This window comes from Mya arenaria, chromosome 4 (genome assembly GCF_026914265.1).
Source record: "Mya arenaria isolate MELC-2E11 chromosome 4, ASM2691426v1".
Lineage (NCBI taxonomy): Eukaryota > Metazoa > Mollusca > Bivalvia > Myida > Myidae > Mya > Mya arenaria.
Window position 1 is genome coordinate 23094294 of NC_069125.1, and position 20333 is coordinate 23114626.

At 36.5% G+C, this 20333-nt stretch overlaps 2 protein-coding genes across 5 annotated transcripts; one reads left to right on the forward strand and one right to left on the reverse strand.

Annotated features, from left to right (window-relative positions):
* The first annotated feature begins 1531 nt into the window (after positions 1 to 1531).
* On the forward strand, positions 1532 to 9351 carry LOC128231973 (hydroxylamine reductase-like). The gene is made up of 9 exons (XM_052945281.1): positions 1532 to 2086; positions 2976 to 3183; positions 3472 to 3674; positions 4123 to 4283; positions 4789 to 4971; positions 5603 to 5737; positions 6040 to 6246; positions 6798 to 6905; positions 7261 to 9351. The coding sequence occupies exons 1-9, from the start codon at positions 1915 to 1917 to the stop codon at positions 7786 to 7788; spliced, it is 1905 nt and encodes a 634-aa protein (XP_052801241.1). The 5' UTR covers positions 1532 to 1914; the 3' UTR covers positions 7789 to 9351.
* Positions 9160 to 20307, reverse strand: LOC128231974 (rRNA methyltransferase 1, mitochondrial-like). 4 transcript variants are annotated; one of them, XM_052945284.1, is made up of 9 exons: positions 20166 to 20307; positions 18128 to 18266; positions 14511 to 14630; positions 13483 to 13547; positions 13041 to 13184; positions 12611 to 12713; positions 11718 to 11829; positions 10277 to 10405; positions 9160 to 9302 (listed from the first exon to the last, which is right to left on the reverse strand). In XM_052945284.1, the coding sequence occupies exons 3-9, from the start codon at positions 14592 to 14594 to the stop codon at positions 9253 to 9255; spliced, it is 687 nt and encodes a 228-aa protein (XP_052801244.1). In that variant the 5' UTR covers positions 14595 to 14630; positions 18128 to 18266; positions 20166 to 20307; the 3' UTR covers positions 9160 to 9252. The 4 variants fall into 4 exon arrangements, with proteins under 4 accessions (XP_052801244.1, XP_052801242.1, XP_052801245.1 ...); XM_052945282.1 differs by having other exon boundaries at positions 20092 to 20307; XM_052945285.1 differs by lacking the exon at positions 20166 to 20307 and adding an exon at positions 18412 to 18520.
* Between the last annotated feature and the right edge of the window lie 26 nt (positions 20308 to 20333).

A 20333-nucleotide genomic window follows, 5' to 3' on the forward strand; every position in this document is an offset into this window, starting at 1 on the left:
ATGCATGCCTAGATTATGGGTCTTGAAAGTATAAAAAATGCCATTTTTAGCTAAGTCTATTTTTAGCCAAGCCTACACGAGCGACGTCTATTTTTAGCGAAGTTTACATGTAAAGTTACAATTGCTTGTGAATGTTTGTTCAAAGTATGCCCCTGGGGTCATTACTGGCCACGCCCCCGGGTTCACAGGTTTGGTATACTTAAATTTGGAAATGTTAAAAACCTTTTTGTCTAAAACAGCTATGCAGATCCTTGCTATTTTGAACAAGTCTTAATTTAGTGGTCCACTACCATGGTTGTTCAAATTATGCGCCTTGGGTCAAAACTGGCACTGCCCCCGGGGTCACAAGTTTCCTAGAGACTTATTTAAGAAATATTTTCAAAATCTTCTTGTTTCAAACTATAAGGCCCATACCTTTGATATTTGTTGTGGAGCATCATATGATGACCGTCTAGCAAAACATTTGAATTTTAGCCCCTTGGGCAAAAGCTGGCCCCACCCCTTTAAACTTACTTTTTATTTTTTTAAAGCTACAGCAATGAAATTTTGACCATGTATAAAGCGTTTTCAGCTAACCCAAACACAAAACGTGAACTATATATGTGTTGCCTATTACTCTTACATACATGCTCTGGATTGAAAATGACCACAAGAGCCATGCCAGTAGATCATAGGCCCTCTTGGGGCTCTTGTTTACGATGTTTTATATGGCAAAACCAGTTTTGAACGTCTACTATTTTACCTTAGTAAATTACCTACCTCGTAATTTAAATAGATTTACATTATCAAATCTATATCAAATAAAATAAATCTCAAACAATTTCACAACCGTGGTAATATCTTTAAATTTGTCTTTGCTGTTTTTATATTGAAAAAATGTTAATTTGTGCCTTACGACGCCAGACCAGTACACTTCACAACCATATAATGCACCAGTCAATTGTAACCATGCCCCCCCCCCCTCCCCAGGTCCGGGGGATAGCCGGGGAAAAGGGCCGTGTTTTTACCAGGTGGCCGCGCAGTGTCGGGTGAATGCGGTGGTTTTGTCCTCGCGCCAAAAATAGCGGGAAATGGGCCTTACCTAGGACCCTTTGGAGCGGGGGTATTTAGCGGGGATTTTACCAGCAGTTCGTACCCGGGGTTGGCTGGACCGGAAGTCAAAGTCCCCGCTATACCCCGGACCTGGGGGGCCGTGGTTACAATCGACTGGTGCATAATAGAATGAGTGAAATAGGATTCAAAATATGTTGACAATCGAATGGTAAATCCAAGTGTTTTCTTTTAACATACACACTTTGTTTGATTCGTGTGGGTTTTTTTTAAAATGTAAAACACTGGTGACTGATAAATATGTGTTTTTATACATTTGTATATATCGATATTCAAAAGCGTTGTCGACTGCGTCTACAGCAATCAATGCAACATTGATCTGTTTTAAAAACTCCCGCGCATCGCGACTTCTCCACATGAACGAGAGAGCTTCTGTATTCACGGTTTATTGGCCAAGTAGGTCGATAATGTCCGAAGATAGTAAACAAGTTAAGTACGTGCACATTTGCATGCCTGCAAAGAGGAAGTTTCGAAATACGATTGAAAGAAGGTGTCAAGTGTTATCTTTATCAGAAGGCAAAGAGTGTTAATAAATGAGCGAATGTTTGTGTTTCCTTGTAAATATTCGCAGACCGGTGGACACCGAGATATCAATCAATACTTAATGTATTGATATAGGATGCGTTTTGAGTGTATTTGATAAAGAACAGAACTGTTGTAAATTTTGTTTTATCTGCAGATCGAAATAAGTGCAGTGTTAAACGCAGGTACATTTATAAAATCGGACATGTAACAATACTCATAATATTTTGGATCATTACATTTGTTCTCAACGAATAATTACTTGCACTCATTAATCAAGTCATGTTAAGTCGTAGTTTAAACGTTGCGCGGGGGTTAGGCAAGGTGAGCCCCGCACTAACACGAGGGATCAAGCCCGGGGGTCAGAGGTTGGATGACTGGGCAGGGTCGTGGAAAGTGGCACTCAATAGATGTCTCGCTTCAGCGGCGAGCGTGGACACTCTAGCAAAACCAGGTAATATTGCCAAATACATAAGAAAACTAAAATCGAAAACAAACAAACAGTAAAGCACTTTCCATACCTTCCAAGCATAAATAATGATAATTGAATATATACTTTAAGACGGTTTGATTCAAGACCGTAGTGAAAATATACATCGCTGCCCGCTGTTTTATATGAATGCATGTCATTGACCCATGTTGATATCTATATATACCGCTTTTGAGATGGCCATGGTTGAATGATTAAAAATGCCTTCGCATTGTACTAAGTTCAATTTAACAGCAAAAATTAACTAGACGTAACACACATGAAACAGTAACGTTATCTTACAACGTGAACATGATTGTTCTAAGATTGTGTCATGTATTACTATACCCGATGGATACAATTACAAAGAGGGGTCTACTTATATCTACAAAACGAGGTGGTTCCATCCTATTCCCCACAACTTGCATATAATGGTTTCAATAATGGTTTCAAACCGAGGTGACATTCGTATTTTATGTAAAAAAAGGAACCAGTGATGTATTTCAGAATGTATCCCGGTTTAAGAGACTATGTTGGTTGTTTAATATGCATCTATAATCCGTGATTAAAGACCGGTCCAGGATGTTATAGGCTCGAGCTCGGGCTTGGGAAGCTGGCCACTTGACAGCGGAAGTCGCTGGTTATTTTCAGAGAACGTTTATTTTAATTTCTTCTTTAATTAATCGTTAAAAAATTACCACATTAATGACCAAAATTTAGCACTGAATTTTTTTTAATGAATTTTGATTAAAGTAAATGTTGTCATTGCACGTTCAACGTTGAAAAATGATCTTCACCGGTCATGATATAACATAAAGCAAGAATGGTATGAACTCTGCTAAAAATGTCTATCTTCATACATCACTTATTCCAGAAATGTTTTGCTACCAGTGTGAACAGACCAAATCTCGGCGTGGGTGTGTCAAGGTCGGTGTGTGCGGGAAGACGCCCGAGACGGCGGCCCTACAGGACCTTCTCGTGTACGCACTGACGGGCCTCTCCGTCCACGCCTCTCGTGCGCTTGAAAAGGGCCTCTGGTCCTCGGAGGAATGCGATAACTTCTTCCGGGGAGCCATGTTCAGGTATTGGGCTGTCTTCGCAATATGGAGTGCGTAAATTATATAAACACTAACATCGGAAGTCTGACATAGATGAAGATTTTTCTAATTTAGAAGATTTAGACTTTTTTTATGTTGTCAAAGAAATATAAAAATAAAGTTGAGTTCGACGTGGTATTCTTAGTACGCGGCTTCGTGTATAATTTTAGTTGTGAGTAAAGAATATATATTTCTTTACAATAGCCTATTAATTCTTCAAAACAAGTTATTTCAGTCTAAGAATCCTCATTTCTACGTTTTTGTCTTTTGCAGCACACTGACAAACGTTAACTTTGACCCAGAGCGGTTTCCGGATTACATCCGGCGGGCGGTTGAGTTCCGGGAAGAGATCCGGCCCCTCCTGGAAGCCGAAGCTGTGCGGACTGGGACACCCCTTGACCCGGCGCTCAACCAGGGGCCGGCTGCATGGCAACCCCTATTCGGATATGACAATATTGAATACTTGGAAAGCGAAGGTATGGACGAAGAGTAGTTAATGGGGGTGGGGGGCTAGTTCAAATACCTTACACGTCAAACATCTTTTTTTAATAGAATTTAACAATTTTATAATCAATACAATATAATTTCAGGAAACAAGGAACTATTAATTGTTTATGTTTGCCATTTAATCTCTTGGCACGTTTACAAACTTTATGCATAATGGTGCTCAGTCGGTGTCCACATATAACGTATATCAAAGTCGTGTCTGCGCAGAGACAGTCTGAGCTTAATATGTGTTCCCTAGATCATGAAAGCTTGCCAAATTATCATTCAACTTCCCTAATTAAGTTTCAAGGACAAACACAGAGGCCGTACATGCAATGTGAATGGGCCGCTATATAAGCGTCCATATTTAATGAGGAGTATTGATTTACCCGATTTATTTATAAATATATTTAAAAAGTACATTATCTTTATCCAAAGGCCATAAGTTTGGAGTTCTTGAGGAACAGAAAGAATACGGGCCAGATGTGAACGGGGTCCGCTACATGACCATCTACGGGCTCAAAGGTCTGGCCGCGTACTCCGCACACGCAGTGGGGCTTGGAGAATCCGACCCCTGGGTGCCCAGATTTATGTACCAGGTAGGGAAAATTCTTATTGTTAATGTCTGTCTACGGGCTCAGGGGACTGGCTGCGTACTCCCCCCACGCCGCGGGGCTCGGTGATCCGACCCCTAGGCTCCACCTGATGTACCTGGTTAGGACTGTAAATGTGTTAACCTGTGTATGTGTTGTTCATGCATTTGTTTGTTTGTCATTTGCCCTCGCTATGCAACCTAAATAAGATCACAATAGGTTATCGACTGGCTGATCCACTGTCGTTGCTTATCGGTGAGTTCTCAACAGCCAACGAATACCATGTATTGCACACATTCCATTGGTTTGCAATGAATATCACGAATGCAATGAGTCACTGAGATTTAAACGGATGTGGTCCGAGGCCGGGAGGGCCAGTGTTATTCGTACATGTATGTTATGATACCAAACTAAGTTATTTATAAATATTAAATGCATATGTAGCTTTGTGCCCTCTTGAACATGGTACATAGCATCGCTTCATCGCATCTCATTATTTTGTACCACACAGGCGCTCAGTTTTCTGGTGAGCGGACCGGATGACAGACGACATGACCTTGGTGCAAACCTAGAAATGGCTCTAAAGGTCGGCGAGGTGAACATGCGCGTCCTGGAGTTGTTAGATCGCGGCCATCGACGCCAGTTTGGCACGCCCAAGCCGACAACAGTCAGCACTCAACCAATATCCGGCAAGGTATATGCTTTAAGAGCGCCGCCTATGCAAAACGACAATGTTCTTGGCGATCGCCTGATGAAATATACTCACATGAAAATGATTTCATTCATCTCCACCGTGACCAACGACACACGTTATGTTGTTTAAACATGATATATAGCGCTCGTCTCTTGTCGATATGATATTTCACTAAGAAAATGACACATAATTAGTTAAACAGCTCTTTAACACGTTTTATCTCTACTGGCCAAAGTTCAGAAGAGCTTCTGCGATGGCGCAGTGTCCGTTGTCCGTGTATCTGTAAACGATTGCTTGCGAACGCAATACAGACTTCAGTTGTGTTGTATCTTTACCAAACTTTTACAATAGTTAAATATCTACGAGAACTCGATTTCTTTCTTAATCGAGCCAGTTCTGCCCATGCATGACTGGATTATGGCCCTTGAAATGCTACAGTAATTTAAGGGATACACCTTTGTGTATATTCTAGTAGTTCTTGACTTTCGTGAAACGTTATGGTTCACTGATTGCTTCACTTTGAATGCGAGTTCAGTAGATAAACAAAACATACGTGCCGGTAGAGCATATATCCTCTTGTTATAAGATATCGCATCATTGGTATAGTATTTTCTTCCCAAACCCTCCCCAGTGCATCATGATATCGGGTCACGACATGGTGGACCTGTCTCTCATACTTCCTGCCGCCAAGGCTGCGGACGTTAACGTGTACACGCACGGCGAGATGCTCCCCGCGCATAGCTACCCCGGGCTCAACAAACACCAGGTACATGTGGTGTAAACGTTCTTTTCCTCGTCTCATTTTAAGAACAGTCTTACATTAAAACTTCAAGCGTATATTCATGGTTTCCATTGCTCTATCCTAAATATTTGTTGAATTATGCCCTAGAAACATGATTGTTTCCGGCTGTTAGTCCCTTTTGGTACTAATAAAGTTGATAATGGCAGTTTCGAATTTTACACCACCGTACTTTTCTATCGCCGTGCGACATTGATGCCTTTTGTACAATCGTGAAACCTGTTGAATACATGTTGAAGGATTTTAATTCTCTGTCAACTTATTTCCAGAACTTGGTTGGCCATTTCGGCGGCGCCTGGCAGAACCAAAAGATCGACTTTGCGGCGTTTCCGGGTCCGGTTCTCGCCTCGACCAACTGCGTGATTGAGCCACTCCGATCGTACAGAGACCGCCTTTATACGCTCAACGATACAGGGATCAGCGGCGTCAAGCATATAGACCTCCACAATCCCGAACACATGGAGGCGCTTATGCAGGTACTGTCTGTTGCCGTTGCTCATTTTAAAATTTTGTAAGTATTTCTCCCATCTACACCCCCATCCCTATCCCTATTACGGGTGACGTGCTAGTAAATGTGTTGCCATGGGGCCCCATCCATCGGTCTGTTTGGCACTTCCGTACCTACTTTTGTTCGAATCATCACAACGAGATTTACATTCGGAGCTCCTCGGCCATTTTTTTTGAAAAAATGGCCGAGGAGTTCCGAATGCGAGATTTAGAGATTATTGTTGATAACAGGGACTCGTTCGAAGATTGAACAAATCATTCAAGGTTAAAATTTAAACCTACGTGTTGAACGGCCTTTTGAAATGTCGAATGGCTATCATTGTCTGCCTGTCGCTAAAATGAAAATGACACCGTGCTTACAAATATAACAGTACGATTTCAAGAATTCCTATTGACGTTCTATATATTTTTTTAATTATTATAATAAAAATATAATGCTCTAGAAAAATAAACAAAAGATTGAACGAACATATTGATAAAATCTAATTATTGGATTCAAAGTTTTGATTCTTTTCTTCAGCACGCCAAATCATGTGCTGGATTCGACGACAAGACAGCGGCAAAACACTTCGACAAGAAGTTACTTATCGGTTTCAGCAGGGAGGCTATAGTCGAGCATGCTGAGACGGTAGGCTGTTCAGTTAAATTCGCGTATCTAGTTTTCAAACGTCACGGTATTGACGTCGGAGTCAGCGTGCAAAATAATACATTATTGATGTTTCCTTTTTTGGTATTTTTTAAAGGTGTAGTGTTTAAGTTATATCAACAGGAAACTTAGTACAATCCTTTACTATGACCATACGCACATGAACATGTAGGTAGCAGGTCCGATAACTGAACCCGTTCTAAAACATTTGTTCTGTGCAGCCCCTTTGTCAACGGAGTAAATCGGAAGAACGTTGGCGCCTTTGGTGCTGATGTTGTAATTATGCATTTACGCACATCCTGTATATTTCTAAATGTTTTGGTTTATTCTATATTAGGTTTTGGACGCTGTATCCAAGGGTGACTTAAAGCGGCTGTTCGTCATCGGGGGTTGCGACGGATCGGAACATAAGCGGAGCTACTTCACAAACCTTGCCAAGTCACTTCCGCCGCAGACGCTCATTCTTACCATGGGCTGTGCTAAATATAGATTTAACGATCTTGATTTCGGAACGCTAGGAAACACCGGAATTCCGCGCGTCCTTGACATGGGCCAATGTAACGATAGTTACGGAGCGATAATGGTCGCCAAAGCGCTTGCAAGCGCCTTGAACACCGACATCAATAGTCTCCCTCTTTCGATCTCGCTCTCGTGGTTTGAACAGAAGGCCGTCGCAGTTCTTCTATCCCTGCTTAGCCTCGGAGTTAAGAACATCCGGTTAGGACCGGTTATGCCAGCCTTCCTGACCCCTGCCGTCCGTGAGGCGCTTAAAGAGAATTTTGGCCTTGAACCCGTGGACATTCGGCATCCAATAGAGGATATGGAGGAAATGATGCATTATGATGAAAATGAAAATATTAAGTAGATGAAATCTATGACATCATTTTGGTTGGTTCTGAAATACACACGTTCGTCGTGCAACACGTTCCGCACGTGTTTTTGTTGAGCGTAAAGAGAGCCTTTGTTAACTGTGAGCTATTAGAATAATTTTGTACTTCTGTAAATGCCATGAAATGTTGTTAAAACATGTGCTGTAGTACTGTAGTGTTGGTGCATATGTTTGCTCGGATGCACTAATGTTTATTTTGCCGGATATTGTGATTATTTCCATGTATATGTTTATATATTTATATTGTTATTTATAACGCTTGTTTGGTAAAATATTTGACGAAAAGTTATGAACAAATCCTCTTGTTCATCAACACTTGATCTACACACTACCTGTGCGAGGAGTCACATGTATGAACACTGTAATATACCTTATAAAAGCTGCGAACATGATAAACATAAGTCGATCACATCATCACTGTTTTTTCTTCGATTTATTTATTTTCTTCATTGAAAAACAAACAAACTCATTTTACATAATCAACATAGGTGTGTTAAACCAGCACAAGAGCAATAAATTGAAATTATTTTTATAACACTTTTTTTCATAAATTTCAAAATAATGATTGCATCTAATCTAATTTCCCAAGTCAATTCCAAACCTGGAAATACGAAATATTCTTGTTCTCTCTATATATTCTGTTTCTGCCCATTACATTCTCATACACGTATATAGACGACATCAGGGGCATATTTATGACAATCAAGTTCTTTTGATTACTTTTGTCATGATTTATGTTGTTATTATTTTAAAATTATATGATGTTTTTATTGATACTGTCTTGTTACTGTTGTGCAGGCAGTGGAGGATTTCAGTATTCATCAAGCTCCTTTTTTACTACCTTTACTTGTTATCAGGGCTGTGAATATTTTAGGACCAGATGTATAAAAAAAATAATTATATAGATTATATAATCAATTAATGTACTTAGGTGAAGACTAACAACCTGTTACCCTCACAAGAGGTACTTTATCCTGAGTACTCTTAACAGGATTTTATGTAATTGTTACTATGGAAAATGTCTGTCTGTGATAAGAAAAATGTACACATTTATTAAGGTCTCAAAATAATTGTCTGTCCACACAATATAAAAATTGACAGCTCATTTCATAATTTTTTTGTTATAGCTTTAGATCAACCAATACTCAAGAATTTGCACATGTGTACATGTACATATACAAAATCAAAGTATACGGTTTATTGTGTTTATATTTTTATAGTTTGTATGTTCATGTCCAAAACAAATGCCTTAATGAATTTTGTATATATTTTGCAACATTTGATGTTGATTTCTTACAATGAATGGCTTGCTTTTGACTAACAATATAAAATTTAGTACAGAAAATAAAAATTTCTTTACCATCTTTTATTATTGGCTTATTTAAATGACAATTCCAAAATATTTAACTCAAAACAAAGCCACACTTGTTTGAGACGCTGCTATCTGTTTGTTTTCAATCTGGTTTGCATTATGCTGTGTAGGAGAATACCTGAAATATCAATATGTAATACGTTTGATATAAGATTTATAAACCAGTTTATATGTTTTTTTACCTTCATATGAAATTAACAAGACCCTGTAAAAACAAACACAAAATGAGCTATAGCAGATGTTCCCCAAAAGAGTGCAAAGACTGACTATTCCTCTTCGAAATGTCGAAATCGAACGGAATAGATTCAAGTAATACAGTTTCATAATTTGAAAAAAAATTAAAATACAAATTTCAACGACTTTCAATATGAGCCAGTTCCGCCCATCCATCCGCTGTCCAATGCAAATACACACTCCTCAAGAGACATTGAGGAAACTGACTGTCACAGGAGTGTTTGAACGAGTTGTTGGCTGGTTCAAGGAGGGAATAGAGGACCTTGCTGTCATTGCTACCGTCAGCCTTCTGATCCCTATGGCTACTGCAGACAGTTAACGCAGCTTCTCGACGTGAAGCTATTAAATTGGTGCCAGCAGAGTCGCCTAGGCAGCGACACCCTGGACTCTCTCTTGACGATCTCCATGGACGGTGCTCACGTGGAGAAATATGACGATATGATGTGGCCGTTATAAAGCTTTTCAATTATGTCTAAACATCAAAAGCTCTCACACTAGTTATTCTAACTTGTATATCAAAAACATGTAAGATGTTTCTTCAAAATGGCAATGTTTTTTATGATATAATTTAGAGTATAATGCTTGCACCATCTTGAAGGTTGAAAGTTCAATCCTAACAATGATAAGTTTCCACCAAATATATGGTATATTGAACATTGATCAATCAAACCACAGATCTTAAAAAATGCACTTAGTTAAGGTCATACTATAATAAGAATTACTTTGTCCTTATTTGACATGATATCTTCACCTCACATCCCTTATAAACAACATTTTTAGCATGCAACATTCTAAGCAATAAAACAGAGTATTTCAAAAGTCATCATTGTCGCAGTTGTTATAAAATCAAGAAACTACCTGTTGCCACTGAAACATTTAGGGATGAGACATGCCAGTGGTCCGCCGATGTGAAGGTGTGTCCCCCTATGTACAGCAAGACATCACAGTGTTGACATATAGCATCAGGTAAGCCTGTCGCTTCATTGCCTGAAAGAAGGGAACTTAAATTGTGTTCCATCTAAAAAGACTTAAAGCCACACCCTTGGCTTCTGTCAGTATATTTGTTTATATTCACGAATAAATAACAAAAAAAAATTTGAATAGCCTTCTGCCTAATTCAAAAGTGTAAACAAACAAGAGCTGTCACAGTAAGAGACAAATGCCTCTAAAGTGCCATCAAGTTCAATAAATTATGCAATTACTAATACGCCTTCATTTAGGAAGAGCTATCATAAAATATAATCATATGCCTGCCCCCATTATGGCTGACGTCGAGTGTGGAGGATTGAGGCCATAAAAAGTACTTTGTTTCCACTTATTTTTCAAAAAAAGGATCGGTAGGTAGACGTAACTTTTTTTATAATTTATTTTTTGAGAACCAGGATTCTGTATAAAATGGTCAAATTCTAAAATACTCATTAAAAAAAATGCGCATGTTTTAGGAAATTATGAAAATAAATTAGCACTATAGCAAAAATAAGTGTATCGGGGGGTAGGGACATGGGCCTCTGCACCAGGACACAAGCTAGTTCGGAACAACTATGTGCATAAGCATCATTGCATAATGATTAAACTTTAAGTGTGACCTTGAACTTTAAGGTAGTGTCATGGTTCATTGCCTTTATGTACCAAACATGTGTGCCAAGTAATTTTAAAAACCCTCCGTGCATGACAGAGTTACGGCTCTGACACGATCAATTATACTATAATGAGCATACATACAGCATTCAATAATTATTTAACTCTACTTGTGACCTCAAACTTTAGGTAAAGGTGTGGGTCTTGCACACAACACATCACCTTTATGTAAAGAACACATGTACCAATTCATTTTACAATCCCTCTGTAAATTACAAAGTTACATTCACGACTCGACCAACTATACTGTATATGCATATATGCAGCATTCCATAATGATAAACTTGTTTGTGTGACCATTGAGGCAGTGATGTGAGTCTTGCATGCACCATGTCACTTTATGTTCTGAACATATGTGCCAAGTACATGTACTTCTAAATTACCTCCTTGCATGACAAAATATAGCCCAGACATGAAAACCATTCAATAATGATGTACCTTTAAGTGTGAACTTGACCTTTGAGGTAGGAAAGTGGGTCTTGCACAATACGCATCATCTTTATGTACCGATGTGCTATGTAATTTTAAAATACCTCTCAGCATGACAAAGTTACAACATGTTCAGCATAGTGACCATCAACCATACACCCAGGCCTGGAAATCAACTGGAGACACGTTGGATGGCAGTGAGTACGCTAACACAACAACCCGCATTTCCTACCAATGAGAAGCAGGATTGGTTTATCAGCTGTAAACTGGTGAAGTGGAACCATGCATGAGTGCTCTTTGTTGCTCGTGGATCCTACTATAACGCCACCAGCATCCCTCCATTTCTGGAAATATATACCGTAAAGATATTTCATTCACTACTGCAGTTGATTGATTGTTTGTGTTCCACAAGTTTGAACTGTAGGTCTGAAGCTGTCCCTCTACACAAACATGATCTTTATCCATACACTGCAGGTAACACTGCGCACCAACATTTTTACTTAATCTGAAATATTACAGTTCTACATTTACTGAGATATGATCTAAAATGTATCGTTTCATTTGGCTTGCAATGCAACAATTGATTTGATACTGAAATACACTGAAATAGCATTTTAACAAAAGAAACCAAGTCAACATGCATTTGGTTTGTCCAGGGTTATCATGATACTAGTTGGGATCGAAAATCCCTCTAAAATCATAATCGTTCAACAGAAATACCGGTAATTTTTCAAGGCATTTGGAATTGAATGCAAAATTTCAAAACATTTCAACTGAAGTGGCTTAAAAGAACAAAAACCTACATGTTAGAAAGTGTACTTAACAATGAAAGAGAATAAAGGCAAATTATTATGCTGTACGTTTGTTATTTGGAAGTAAATTTTCAATGATATCTTGAGGTTTACTATTTTAAGGATATCAGCCACATAGCAATAATTGATTCCAAGATTATGTGGTCGATTATCGTTCACCTCAATCATAAATGATAAATTTGAGTACCATTTCTGATAGTACAAGTATAATATGGATTTATTCAAAGATACATTATGTACTTGTTTAACACTATCAGAAAACAAGCTTGCATGATTATTTTAATTACATCAACTTTATAACGCACCAGAGTACCTGTAATGCAAATTCCAGCTGGGACTCATCCTGCAGTCTAAGAAAATCTAAGACCTCCATAGCTCCTGCACTGGCCTTGCTTACAACTGCATTCAGAGAGGCGCTGAAATATACGTATTTTATTTACTTAAATCATTAATTGTGTAGTGAACTTCTTCTTTCATTACTGCTCAACAAATATAATTTATTATAGCCAGTTAATAAGACTTGCTACATATAATATAGATAATTATCAGTGTTAGCATGTAAATCAAGTTTCATCTGGGTATCATGAAGAGTTTCAGGTCCATGGCCTACATTCCTGGGTTACAAATATACCAAAGCTTTGTGCTCAATATTGTGTATTAACTATTGTAACACTTTACCATTCTTAGAAGATCTCTTTAAAGTTTTATTCTTAATGAGTACCTATGTAAAAATAACACCACACCTGTAATAAGAAGGCAACAGCACCTTGTCGGCCCCGAAGAAGTGTGTAGATCGGAGAATTGCGCCCATGTTCATGGTGTCCACAACTCGGTAAGGAAGGACCCACACTGATGGTTCCCCTGTCTCGATGTCAGTTAAGCTTGACCTGAGAGATTAAATTCATCTTTTGTTTTAATATCCAATTAAATGGCAAACTTAATTTCTTGTTGTTAGCAGGCCTTGATTGTGGACATTGAACATTTTTATAAATCTTTGTTTACCAGATAAATATTAAATTCAAAAGAAATGATTTTAAGGAATGTATCACATAGGAAGGTCCCTATATAAGAAGTTTTCAAGGACATAATATTGTTATTAATAATAAAACATTGCCATAGATACATACTTGTTTGCCTCTTTGAACATTGTTAAAAAGAACACACTTTAGCTGGTACACTACACACCTGTTGATATCTCTGTTTACATCTATAAATCTGGACATTCTGGCCGACACATCCAAACAAACACCCTACAATAAGTAGCATTTTAACATCTAATTAATATGACTACCCCCGGTACATGCTGAAATTTGCATTATAACACACTGCTTCAAACAAACCAATCAGAGTCAAGTATTTTTTGCACTTAATTTTGCTTATTTACATAGTGATCAAGTTGATTCATACATTGGGCCTTGATATCAAACTTCATGACTTATGTACCGAAATTTCAATGTTAAACTATAAGTCAGGTACAGTTCATGAATTACAAATGAAACAAATTCATTTGATTTATATGCATGTTCGTAGGGATTGAAACTTGGTCTCGAATAATAATCGATCATCAGAAACAATTGGAGAAGCCATTTTGCTCATGTCATCAAAATAAGAATGCATAAAATGTTTAAAATGAACTGGTATGAAATAATGACAAGCTGCATTTATAAGTTTACTAGTGATAGCTTAAAAAATAAAAAGTAAAATATTATGCTGTGTGTTTTAGTATTTAGAAGTTAATTTTTGCTGATGAGCTGGGGGTTCTTATCTAACTTAACAGCAAAAAATACACAATGCTGTTCTATCATTTTTGTTCAGATAATACTGCCACATATCCATGTATATAACCAATTATCAGCAACCTCAGTCTTAAACTTGAACAGTACTCTAATATTGTTTTATCCTAACCATAACCTGTCTCATATCATTTGCAAAAATGTGCTTATATTCCATGATTTTGAAATGTGGATGTGCCTTTTTCTTTTCTTTTTTAAACTGGTGAAAAAAAGAAAAGAAAGTTTTATCTGATTCAAAATGAAATTTATTCTTTAATGGATTGTTCAACCAAATATATCTGTAATTATTATATATTATATGTCATGGTTCTGCTCTTCAATTGGCTTAAAATGTGAACATATTTTTATTCTTGTTTGATATTTTCTTTCATCTTTTCTTTTTTCCTTCATATTTTTATCACTAATAACATTTAACATTACCTGGTGTGGATGGTGTCCAGAAATCTCCTCAAGTATATCATTTCTTACAGCCAGAAGAGGAATGGTTAGGCGTTCACATTGCATGCGAAGCTCCAACACACGTGAAGTATTTAACCCATGCTGAACATAACATTGCATGATTCAAGTAACATATGTTACCAGTGCGGTTCATTGTTTTGAGTGGAAAACGTCCTCGATTCGGTGAGTATTATCACTGTTTTCTATATGTTTCAACGATAATTTATGGAAACGAACTTGTGCACTGAATGAAGAGCAATTGCTCGTTTACGAAGACGCTTGTTTTAGATCAAAATAATGTCTGTATTAAAATATCTCATGAAAACAATGCTCGTTCTTACTAGGCTTCCCCACTCACTCAATGCATATTTTGCTTCAAAAAAACTATTTAATACCGTTCTCTTGCGTACAAACCCCACCCGATGCTTTGTTCTGGGCAATAACAGTATTGCTATTGTTTTCCGAATGCAGACAGCCAATTTTGGAGTTAAATCGCCTCATTTACAAAAATGCTTGCTGGTTCATTCTGTACATTTTTAGAACCTAGGTTCATCCCAAATCTAGAAGATCTATGGCACACTGTATTTACCCGAATTACCAGTCGTTTTGTTTTAGTTTTTCACAAAAATTAATTTTGTTAATTATTTAATTAAATAAGAGGATGTACAGATTTATAATTTATATTTTCAGGTAATAAAAGATGAAACGAAAGAAGAGATCAAACTTGAATCTAAATAGAAAAAAAACAAGACGCTTAAAGGTAGTCCATATAAACGACATAATTAATGAACTCTGGATACTTGATGATAAAATCAAAATAGAGGTTCTTTATAAATTAAAGGGACTATACACCAGATTGGCACCAAAAAGTTGTTTTTTTCTGTAAAGAATTCAGGACAATTTGAAACAAATGTTTTACTCTTTCATATCATATCATAATTGTAGAAAAAAAATTGAGTTGGAGACCGGGTTGGAACTGGTGTCGCCAAAATTGCAGTCCATTGTCCAAGGCTTACCCTAAATGGTGGTGGTGTTAGTAGTTTATACTCCGGGTCCCGGCGTGAGCACATTGAACGGTCCCAGAGTGACATTTTAACCACCTCACACTCATCCTGGGCAGAACCAGTACTAGGTGCCGTTACCTCTGCAAGGAACTGACAACTTCTGTACATGCCAGGGGCAGTGGTACAGTGCGAATGGTCGTTGAAAGGATTTCATAACCAATCACAACAGAAGTGACCTGGTCCGCCCGGGATTCAGAGTCCAACGTTCTACCGATTGAGCTAACCGGGCGGACCAACCCTAAACGGTTGGAATATTTAAGCTATATACCTAACTTGGTCTTATCACGTGATGACATCAACTAGCCAATCACACAATACAGGAATGAATTCCTAGTTATCTTTTTTAATTAAAAAAAATAAATAAGAAAAACTGCGAAAATTAAATTAATTTTGAACTACAGTAAAACTGCGATCGCTCGAGGTCGCAGGGGACCGAGCCTAAACCTCAATTATGTATTGCGTTGTGGAAATCGCTCATATGTTCAAAGGCTGTCGTTTACTATATGTATACTAAATATAAAATGTAAAAGAAATATCAATAAATCAAATTTGTTTTAAAAAATGGCCATATTGCAAAGCAAAGTGACAAAAAGGAATTCTTTTCAGAGATTCCGATGTTGGATCGATATGGTAGTGTTTATTCATATTTTTATTACTCATTTACATTTCTCACAATTAACTTCAACTGTCATTGCAATTTTGACAACTTGCGAAAATTTTGATACTTAGCTATTGTCTCTTTATTTTGGAACACGCGTTGGGAAAAAGTGTGAAATTATTACCTCGAGGGAGCCATAAGGTTTTGTGCATGATTTGTGTACTTGGGACCGAGAATATTGCTCGACTCCTCGACATAATTAGGTTTCAATGCAGCGTAGGTATATTTTATATAAGAATAGAAGGAAAAAGTTCGGGACCAAGCTCCCACCTCGAGAGAACGCCGGTTCTCGAACGACCGCAGTTTTACTGTATGTGGTACTTAAGTTAGTAAGCTTCAATGCATTGTACAAATCGATAAAAAGTTTATGTCCGGTTTCAACAATTTTCTCTTTTTTTTCGCTATTTCATTGTGCGGAGCCGAGTACAGCCCCTTTAAAAATTACTTATGTAATAATGTAAGGTAAAATTGTGGATTATTTAGGAAATAGCAATGAAAAGGAACTAAGAGTTTACCTTAAAGAGTGTGCTATATGTTTACTTTGGCAATCGTGCAGGAAACAGTGAACAATTTAAGGTCTTAAATGTTGTAAGTTACACCTAAGTCGATAAAACTGTTTTATGTAAAGACATTTACATGTAACCGCGTCGTGACTTACTATATAACCCCCAAAAATAATGACAGTTCTACTTTAAGTAGAGTGCCCTGTCAGTGTGTGTATACAACGTGATAAATAACGTCATAATCACTACGTCCGAAAACAAGATTTTGCTTCGAATGAAGACTTTAAACAAAGATAACTTTCCTATTTCTTCACCATTTTATATAAACATAGCGCAGTCTACGCCGCTAACGGAGCCCCGCCTCGGTCATTCACCAGTGTTTGGTTGAGAGTTTAGTTTCTTAAAACACGTCGACAAAACTTTTCACAATACAATAGACCGCCCTTTGTTTCTTTAAAATGGTGTAGTGATTGAAAAGTTATCTTCGATTTACGTCTTCATTTTAAGCAAAATGTTGCCTTCCGACGTAGCATATATGATGTAATTTATCACGTGGTATACATACACTACCTGTACATGAATTTTTAAAAAAATCGACGCCTTTTATTAGTTATTTTAATGTGCCATAGATCTTCCAGATTTGGGATGAACATAGGTTCTAAAAATGTACAGAATGAACCAGCAAGCATTTTCGTAAATGAGGCGATTTAACTCCAAAATTGGTTGTCTGCATTTTGAAATCAATAGCAATACTGTTATTGCCCAGAACAAAGCATCGGATGGGGTTTGTACCCAAGAGAACGGTATTAAATAGTTGTTTTGAATCAAAAAATGCATTGAGTGAGTCGGGAAGCCTAGTAAGGACGTGCATTGTTTTCACGAGATATTTTAATACAGACATTATTTTGATCTAAAACAAGCGTCTTCGTAAACGAGCAATTGCTCTTCATTTGTTACACAAGTTCGTTTCTAAAAATTATCGTTGAAACATATAGAAAACAGTGATAATACTCACCAAATCGAGGACGTTTTCCACTCAAAACAATGAACCGGAAAGCATGGACGCACCTGACATTACTGCCCTTGAAATTGCTCTTTGAAAATTACAAAATAAGATGCATTTGTAAAAACACATAATAAAATATTAAATTATCAAGTAAGACACATTTTGAAAATTGCAATAGAAGATAAGATGCTCTACTCAAGAATACAAATATATTCCCATCATAAATATTTAAGTATACGATTTTCTTCTGTAATCATTCTTAAATGAATCCATATACATATTTGTCTATATATATGCAAACAACGCATTTTACAAGACCATTAACATGCATCATTTCAATAATAAATTCAACAAGAATGTTTGTATACCTGGAAGAGTGCTTGATGAATTTGTCTTTTCCCTGCCTGTAGGGCTGCTGATACAGGGTGAATGCCCCACAAAACTTCACCATGCACCTCAGGTAAAGGAATGCGCTGACCTTTGCCTCTATGCTTGTCAATCCCTTTGCTGATTAAAATACAACAATTACCCATGCGTTATTTACTTAACAAAAATATCATATTTCCAATTCACTGTCAGAGAAATGGCATCAATATCATGAAATCAAAATTATTTTTATTACAATATCTTGAGTTACATAACGTAAACATACAATTGGATATTTTATCATCAAAACCCACTCCTCAGGGGTTTAGACAATCCGAAAATGGTGTAGAGAAGTTCTGGCTTCCATAACTTGGTATTTATTTTTTGGATGTTTACTTAACATTAGCAAGTCACAAAAAATAATTTTTAACGTGTTTGTTGGGAACCTGGTCAAATAACCCCCAAGTCAAATAGCCCCCATTTTGGTCAAATAGCCCCCAAACTTTTGGTCAAATCGCCCCCACTCCTTTTTTATTTGAAATTATATTTGAAGGAAAGTTGTAATTTAATATTGCATTTACATAATTGCTGATCAAATATTTATAACCTGATTTCAAGACAAAACATTTTTTGACAATTAAAATGTTTTAAAATATATTAAATATAATCTGCACATATTAAAGACTTATGATTTAGAAAAGACAGGGCATCTCAATTATGACATTGTGCAAAAATCGTATAAATGTGAAGTGCATTTATATGTTTGAAACATAAATAATAAGCTTAAAAAGTAATTGATTATGCGCAATATGAATAATGTTTGCTAAGCCCCGATAAAAATATGTACTATTACTCTTTTTGTCATAAATTTGTGAAATGAGTTAAAAGATATAAACATGAAATACACTTGCTTGCTTTTATTTATTAGTTTTACTATGTAAAAATTCTATTACAGTAAAGTCTAAAGGCTGTATGAAGAAAAACGTTGAATTTGAAAATATTTAATAAATACACCATATCAATTTTACATGTATGATTAAATTTAGAAAAAGAAATAATAAATTGACAGTTGAAATTGGAAGCCTGGACTAATGTCGAGTATAATAATAGAAAATGAGAATTTCATTGTCTGTTAGTATACGTATGGAATTTTATGACATACGAAACGCAGTATAGATAGTAAATACAGACTAGCCTCGTTCTCAATATTGTGTAATATATATTATATCAAAACTCTGTTTGTCATGAAGTGTGACATGAGATATATTTAATAAAATTGAAACTTGATAATAAATACTATTAATTAACAAATAACCTAATGAAATTTTATCCAAATGACGTGAATTATTTATTGATATATCATATACATTTTCCTTAGAATGTTAATGTATATTGTATTGTACATTGCGAATATTTTTTACCGTACAGTATAAATGTGTATCTAAAATATATGAAATAAATTATATGTGAAGAGTACAATGTGCAAATTATTTCAAAATAAAAAAAAAGTTAATTTATATATCCTACATGTTCCTTAAATTTTGATGCGTAATCAATATTAGAAGAAAAAACAATAAAAACTTATGGCTTAGAAACATTTAAAATGTAGATATGATATTTTTTTCATAAGTAATATTTCAAAACGTTTGTTATTCTAACTTGGTTAAATTGTCAGAGTTTTCAATACTGTACAGTATACAAATAATGTTGGTTGCACTTCATTTTGTAAAATTAAAGGTTTAAAAATGTTTTGGAATAACATAAGTATACATACTTATGAAAAAATAGAAAAGTGGGGACGTTTTTGGGGGGCTGTTTGACCAATTTTAAAATGTGAGTGGGGGCTATTTGACCAAAATGGGCGCTAAGTTCCAAAGTGCCCATTGTGCCAGTCCCATGGTGGTAAAGCAATTGCATATGTTGCACAACTTCAGAACAAAATAATATATATTTAAACTATTCTCACTTCAGTTTCTTTGGTGTATTATGCGCTTTCTCCTTCGTATACTGTGACATGCATCGTGTAATGAAGCGGCTTACTGTATACGTCATTCTCCTACATCCAAATGGCTCAATCATATTTCAGTCGAAAAGTTAGTTGTGTGTAACCTCAACCCAGTTAATTAGTGTTGAGTAACAGCAATGTTGCCTATTTCTTATATTACGACACTGAAATGCGTCGCTACATTCGGTGTCTCTATACTTTAT

What these genes read in the sequence shown, in the direction of transcription:
- LOC128231973 (XM_052945281.1), top strand. Translation starts at nt 1,915, where the DNA reads ATGTTAAGTCGTAGTTTAAACGTTGCGCGGGGGTTAGGCAAGGTGAGC. An exon ending in GGACACTCTAGCAAAACCAG is followed by an intron (nt 2,087 to 2,975) that starts GTAATATTGCCA and finishes CACTTATTCCAG; the next exon opens with AAATGTTTTGCTACCAGTGT. An exon ending in TGCCCAGATTTATGTACCAG is followed by an intron (nt 4,284 to 4,788) that starts GTAGGGAAAATT and finishes TGTACCACACAG; the next exon opens with GCGCTCAGTTTTCTGGTGAG.
- LOC128231974 (XM_052945282.1), bottom strand. Translation starts at nt 20,204, where the DNA reads ATGATTGAGCCATTTGGATGTAGGAGAATGACGTATACAGTAAGCCGC. An exon ending in ACCAATCCTGCTTCTCATTG is followed by an intron (nt 10,406 to 11,717) that starts GTAGGAAATGCG and finishes CCCTTCTTTCAG; the next exon opens with GCAATGAAGCGACAGGCTTA. An exon ending in AAATGTTTCAGTGGCAACAG is followed by an intron (nt 9,303 to 10,276) that starts GTAGTTTCTTGA and finishes TTGATATTTCAG; the next exon opens with GTATTCTCCTACACAGCATA.